Source organism: Myotis lucifugus, unplaced genomic scaffold, assembly GCF_000147115.1.
Source record: "Myotis lucifugus unplaced genomic scaffold, Myoluc2.0 scaffold_8552, whole genome shotgun sequence".
NCBI classification, from domain to species: Eukaryota; Metazoa; Chordata; class Mammalia; order Chiroptera; family Vespertilionidae; genus Myotis; species Myotis lucifugus.
Genome location: NW_005879600.1, coordinates 1 through 6,884, shown reverse-complemented (window position 1 = coordinate 6,884; position 6,884 = coordinate 1). Strand labels below are relative to the sequence as shown.

Below are 6,884 nucleotides of genomic sequence, written 5' to 3'. Positions count from 1 at the left end.
ATGTTGATATTATTTTGGGTTATATTTAGGCTCACCGTTAGGATATTTATATTCCTAATGTAGTTATTACTAATAATGTCATCATGGAGTTTATTGTACATGTCTCCTGGTCATATATGCATGCATTTCTTTGATCATGCACCCAGATGTAGAATTGCTGGGTCACAGGCTGTTTATTTTCAACTTGAGTGGAAGATGTTAAAGTGCTTTCAAATACAGTAGTCCTTCTTACCTGTGGTTTCACTTTAAGAAGTTTCAGTTAGCCATGGTCAACCACGGCCCAAATATATTCAATGGGAAATTCCAGAAATAAACAACTCATAAGTTTTTAATTGCATGCCATTCTGAGTAACATGATGAATTCTCGCACTGACCTGCTCCATCCCACCTAGGACATGAATCATTGCTTTGTCCAACGGATCCACACTGCATATGCTACCCACACATTAGTCATTTAGCAGCTCTTTTGGTTATCAGATCGACTATGTGGTAACACATACTTGGTTCACGTAGCCCTTACTTTACCTAATAACAACTCCAAAGTGTAAGAGTTATGATGCTGGCAATACATATATGTCAAAGAGAAGCTGTCGGCCGGCAGCCACGCAGCTGAAGCGAACATGAGGCTCTCTCTCTCCCTCTCTCTCGCTCTCTCTCTCTCTCTCTCTCTCTCTCTCATTCTTGCTGCCTGATCCCACAATTGCTATTGCATTTTCCAGGTGTGATGGAACCTTCACTTTCCTGTATATCTGGATACTTTGTGACCTATGCATGTATAGGAAAAAAGATAGTATATATAGGGGTCAATACTATCTATGGTTTAACTGGGGGGTCGTAGAACATATTCCCTGGAGATAAGGGTGTACTGCCATAATCAGTTGTACTAATGCACTCAAACCAGACATGAACACAAGGAATGCCCAAGACACATTATACCTCATCCTCTTCAAAACTTGGCGTTGTCAGCCTTTTCCACTGTAGCCATTCTGGTGGGTGTGGCAATTACATTGTGCTTTCAATATGCATTTTCCTGATTCTTAATGAGGTTCTACATCTTTTCTTATCTTTACTGCTATTGGGGTATTTTCTATGTTGAGACTGTTCAGGTCCTTTGCCTATTTTCCTTTTAGCCTATCTGCCCTAAAAATCATTTGTGTCATTCACATTTTAAAATATATGTTCAGGATATGAGCTCTTTTATCACTTGAACTTTTGCAAATATCTACCCCCAATCTGTGTCATTGCTTTCAGCTATATTATTCCTTCCAATTAAATTTCCTTTTTATGGATAGATTAAATCATTGTAAGAGACACTTAACCTGTAACTTTTCTCTCCTTTAATACATCATTTTATATTCTTGTATTACAAAACACAAATCTCAAAATGGAATCACATCATTTATATTTCCATGTAAGCACTCCATATCCTAGCAGTTAAAATCTAATATTTTATTTATTGACATATTGAGATCCTTCATCAACCTGACTTTGCTTACCTGTTGAATATATGAACAGATATGTCCCTCAATCCAGCTTGCCAATGCCTATCTCCATATCATAGCAGTGTCTCCGCTTTTTCTATCTAGGGTTCCTAGAAAAAGAGCCCAAACTTATTACTAAGAGTTTATTAGAAGGGGGTTGCAGGTTAGGCAGCAAAGGGATGGGGGAGCCTGGCTCATGTGGCTCAGTGGTTGAGTGTCCACCCATGAACCAGAAGGTCATGGTCAGAGCACAATGCCTGGGTTGTGGGCTCAATCCTCAATAGGGAGCATGCAGGAGGTGGCCAATCATTGATTCTCTCTTATCATTGATGGTATTTTCTCTCTCTCTCCCTCTTCCTTTCTCTCCCTTCCTCTCTCTGACATCAACAAAAACATATTTTTTAAAAAGTGAGAGGGAAAAATTAGGAAATAAAGCAAGAAAGGAGTAGCATTTATCTGTTTGCTTATTCTTGTTACATGTTAATACTGTTGTATCATAAATCAGCGAGTGAGATGCGAGATGCTTTAATGGGCCAATTAATTAGGAATCGTTTATTGCGTGTGGGCCCAGAAGGAGGCATTTCTTCCAAATCTCTGAGTGAAGTCATACAGAAAGTTTCCTGTAATTATACCCTTTGAGCTTCTTTGTCTGCAGATTTTACAAAGAGCTCTGTGTGAGTTATTGTTACAGACGGTTTGTAATCTTAGATACATAAAGAACAAACATTTGGCATAAGAATATGGGCATTATCAGCGTTAGTCCATTATGTTAGATGGCTAGCTGCAAGGTCAGACAGTTAAGTTTTTATCTTTTTCTATTATTCAAACTAAAACAGTTATTTTATAGAATAAGAGACTGTCTAAAAATGACAGAATTTACAGAACAAGGGACTATCTAACAATAGCAGAGAATTTCAAACAGCAGGTTTTTTTTTACAAGATAGAGGTTACTATGCTTCAATACCCCCTTTACATCTGAGTGTTTTGACTTATCCCTTCTGGGCAGCTACTGAGAAGTCTAGATCCCATCTCCCTGATGTGGCATTTTCTTTGAATGTGGAAGTAGTGGGTGAGGCCAGAAATCCCAGAGATTCAGGCTTGTCAGAGCCTGCCCATTACAGTGATCTTGTCAATGTTTTTCTAAAGCTGGCCTATTCCCCACAGTAGAAGGCACAGAATACCCCCTTTAGGGAATGAGGCCACATCAGAAGCAGCAGCCAGGGCTCTCCATTGACCAAGTGGCTCAGGCCAAGGGGCAGATGAGGCTGCGTGAGTGTGGAGATGAACATAGCTGGGTTCTGTATACCTTTATGTTCTCTTCTACCACAGCTGCCCTTCAGAATACTAATCTGAGGAAGGCAATGAGCCACAGTAAGAGCACAGGAAAGAAGGAGGAAAGAGAGCAACTCAATGGGTCTGAATTTGTGGTTTGACTAAATCATTTGGTTGCACATCAAAGGGAATTCTCCAGAAAGACAGGATTTCAAAATTCCCTCTCTCTCTCTCCTCTCTCTCTCTCTCTCTCTCTCTCTCTCTCTCTCTCGTTACTTTGATTCTTGCTGCCTGATCCCACAATTGCTATTGCATTTTCCAGGTGTGATGGAGCCTCCACTTTCCTGTATATCTGGATGCTTTGTGACCTTTCTCCTCCTACAGATGGTGCTCACCTCTGGTAAGGATATCTACTCTTTTTCATGGTGTGTCACAGTGATAAAGAAAGATCATGGAGGTAACTGACACTGAACAAAATGAGGACGGTTTCTCGCTGATGTTTTTCTGGTTCCACCCTTTCTGTTATAGTTTTGAGGATAGAAATGAGGCTTCAAACAACTTGTGATTAAGAAATGTTATTTCAGTGACTGGATCTTTCTCAGCCCCAACTCCATCCACAGTGCTTCAATGGTGTGCCTAGGAGATGAGAAGGATAAATGTCTACCATCTCCCCTGGGAGGCTCGAATTCTCACTGGCAAATCATAATGAACATACCCCTTATATTTAAGAACAAAACACGATCATTTATGTGACTATACGTTTAGTTTAGAATTGTAAGTTTAGTAGAACCTCAGGTAAAGAAGATGGTGTGAGCTGGAACTGTCCACAAATTTTTCTTAGTGCAGTAGACCTTAGGTCTGATAACTCAGATTCCTTATGGTGGGAAGGAAAAACATAGTCGGCAGAGACAGGAATGAATTTGGCGTAGTTGAAAGAAGCAAAACCTCAGAGTATGGGAGGAGCTGTGTGATAGTCACCTGTAGCTTTATAACAGGTTACCCCCCAAAAGGATGATTTAAAACAACCAACATTTTATTACATTTCACAGTTGGTGGGTCAGGAATTCTGGCTAGTGCTTTCCTCTGTTCCACGTGACACAGACTGAGGTCACTTGGTGTATTCAGCTGGTGGGGAGGGTGGTCTGAAGAACCCAAGGTGGTTTCATTCATGTCTGGCACTTTGGTGGAGTAGGCTGGAAGGCTGGGATTATCAGATGGCATGTTAACACCTGGCCTTTCTTCCATGATGGACTCAGAGGATTTGACTTCATTTTGGCAGTTCATGGCTTCCAGAAAGAGTGTTAAAAAATAATAAAGGAAATAAATTAAAAGAATGAGAGCTGCTAATTTCTTAAGACAGGCTCAGAAGTTATTGCAGGTCATCTTCTGCCGTATCCTACTGAGCAAAGCAATCTCAAAACATACAGTTTCAAGAGGAGGGGACATAGACCCTTTATCTTCATGGAAGGCACATCAAAAAATTTGTGGCCATCTTTAATCCACCAAAAAGGATACTGAAAAAAGCAGTTGTGTGTTTGATAAGTAAAGGATGTTGTTGGGCAATAGTGGTTCACATCCTAGCTCTAGACAATGGGAGAATCTTCCATTCCTTTGCTAAGGATTTACAGAGTGCCTAGTAGGCACAGACAGTGTTTTATGCACTGAGGATAATGAAGAGAATTAAAAAAGGAATAAGACAAAACTCTGCTGTCGCATGCCTTACATATTAGTGGGTCATGAGAAAAAATAAAGACAGAAATGAACAATATCAGGTAGTGTATGTGCTATGAAGACATGTGTAGGTATGACTAGGGGAGATGGTAAATGGGTAATCAAACAAAATCTAAGGAGTTGCCATTTAAGCTGGGACCTGAGAAATAATGAGGCAGAGTGTGGATGTCAGAGTGAAGATACTCCTGAGACTCAAATTCAGAGTCAGAAAGAACTTGGCGTCAAGAGCCAGAAAGAGGCCAGTGTGTCTGGAGCAGAGGGGTCTAGGTGAAGCATATTTCTGTGGCTTTCACACTAAAACCTTGTTCTCCGACTTCCTTCACAGAGCAGTTCACTGTGCATACTTCCAGGAGCCTCCAGGTGGTCCTGGTAGGCGGGCACACTGAGATCAGCTGCCAGCTTTCCCCACCAGAGAGTGCGGAACACATGCAGGTGGGCTGGTATTGGGATCACTACCAGCCAATTTCCGTTTACAAGAAGGAGAAAAAACTCTCTGGAAAAAGCACTCAGAACTATACAAATCACACAGTGCTCCTGAAGGATGCCCTGGGAGAGGGCAAAATGACCCTCAGGATCTATAATGTCAGTATTACTGATGAGGGGAAGTACCACTGTTTCTTTAAAGATGGTGACATCTCTGAAGAGGCCGTCGTGGATATGAAGGTAGCAGGTAAGGGCAGAGGAATCATCTCTGGGTTTCCCAGGTAGTGCTGCTCTGGACCCATGATCCAGATTTCATGATTCTGGGCCATGAAGAAAAGGTCTCAGGGCATTTAAAAAATCTATAACTTTTATAATGTCTAGAAAAATACATAGAATAATGTAATAAACTAGATACTTGGTTAATAATTTATTATATTTACTTCTGATCAAGTTATCATCATCTTTGTACTCATCAATGATGCCCTTCACTTTTTCCCTTTCCAAGAAGTAACCATTAAACTCATTGTCTCTTTTGGTTTACACAAAGGCATTTATAAAAATACTAGAGGCCCGGTGCACAAAAATTTATGCACTCGGGGGGAGGGAGTCCCTCAGCCTGGCCTGTGCCCTCTCGCAGTCTGGGACCCCTCGGGGGATGCCCACTTGCTGGCTTAGGCCTGATCCTTGGGGGATTGGGCCTAAGATGGCAATCAGACATTCCTCTGGCAGCCCGGCAGCCTCGGGGGATGTCCACTTGCCAGCGGGGAGCAGACCTAAGCTGCAGTCAGACCTCCTTAGTGCTGCTGAGGAGGCAGGAGAGGCTCCCACCACCACCGCTGTACTGGCAGCCATCAGCTGGCTTGTGGCTGAGCAGAGCTCCCCCTGTGAGAGCGCACTGACCACCAGAGGGCAGCTCCTGCATTGAGCGTCTGCCCCCTGGTGGTCAGTGTGTGTCATAGTGACCAGTCATTCCCAGTCTTTCTGCTGTTAGGGTCAGTTTGCATATTACCCTTTTACTATATAGGATAGAGGCCTGGTGCACAGGTGGGGGCCGGTTGGTTTGCCCTGAAAGGTGACCTGGATCAGGGTGGGGGTCCCGCTTGGTTGCCTGGCCAGCCTGGATGACAGGCTGATGGCTGTTTGCAGCTGGTTACACCCCCTTCAGGGTGGGGGTCCCCACTGGGGTGCCTGGCCAGTCTGGGTGAGGGGCTGAGGGCCGTTTTCAGGCTGGTGGGCGACTGAAGCTCCCAGCCTCTCCTTTTTTCCTTTTTAATTCTGGGATTTATTTACCTTCTATAGCTGTCACTGGTGCTGAGAGCCGGCTCCAGCTCTGAGGTCTGGCTCCAGCTCTGAGGCCATGGCTGGCTGAAAGCAGGTATCTGGGTTTGTTTAGCTTCTATAATTGAAACATTGTTGCTCCCGGAGCTCAGAGCTGGGCCGTGGCAGGCGGGGAACCTTGGCTTCCTCCATCACTGGAGCAAGCAAGCCTAATGTTTGCTTCAGCTGCGTGGCTGCCGGCCACCATCTTTGTTGGCAGTTAATTTGCATATCCTGCTGATTAGTCAATGGGAAGAGTAGCAAAGGTATGGTCAATTACCATGTTTGTCTATTATTAGATAGGAGGATTATTGTTTTGTGTTTTAAATTTGCACAACAGTATCATTATGCATATTCTATTGACCTGATTATACTCAGTTTTTTATTTTTATATCAATTGTATTTATTCAAGTGGGTACAGTTCATTCTTTAACTGCAGTATAGTATTCCACCCCATAAATATATGACTATTGATTTATGTATTCCCATATCAATGGACATTAAAGTACGTAGTAGACAAATTTCTGTTCTTATGTTAGACTGTAATATTTATGTCCAAGAGTTCTTTTAGGATATACAGGTTGCAATTAAGTTACCAGGCCATTATGTACAAATATCTTCAAATTATTAGCAGTTACCCATCAACATGATTGGATCAAT

General features: G+C 42.5%; 1 protein-coding gene across 1 annotated transcript; it reads left to right on the top strand.

Annotated features, from left to right (window-relative positions):
* Nucleotides 1-2,674: 2,674 nt before the first annotated feature.
* Nucleotides 2,675-5,154, top strand: LOC102428705 (selection and upkeep of intraepithelial T-cells protein 1-like; the record flags this gene model as incomplete). The annotated part of the gene is made up of 3 exons (XM_014451167.1): nucleotides 2,675-2,852; nucleotides 3,076-3,153; nucleotides 4,810-5,154. Coding segments are annotated over exons 1-3 (601 nt in total), but the record flags the coding sequence as incomplete, so codon positions are not given.
* Nucleotides 5,155-6,884: the final 1,730 nt, after the last annotated feature.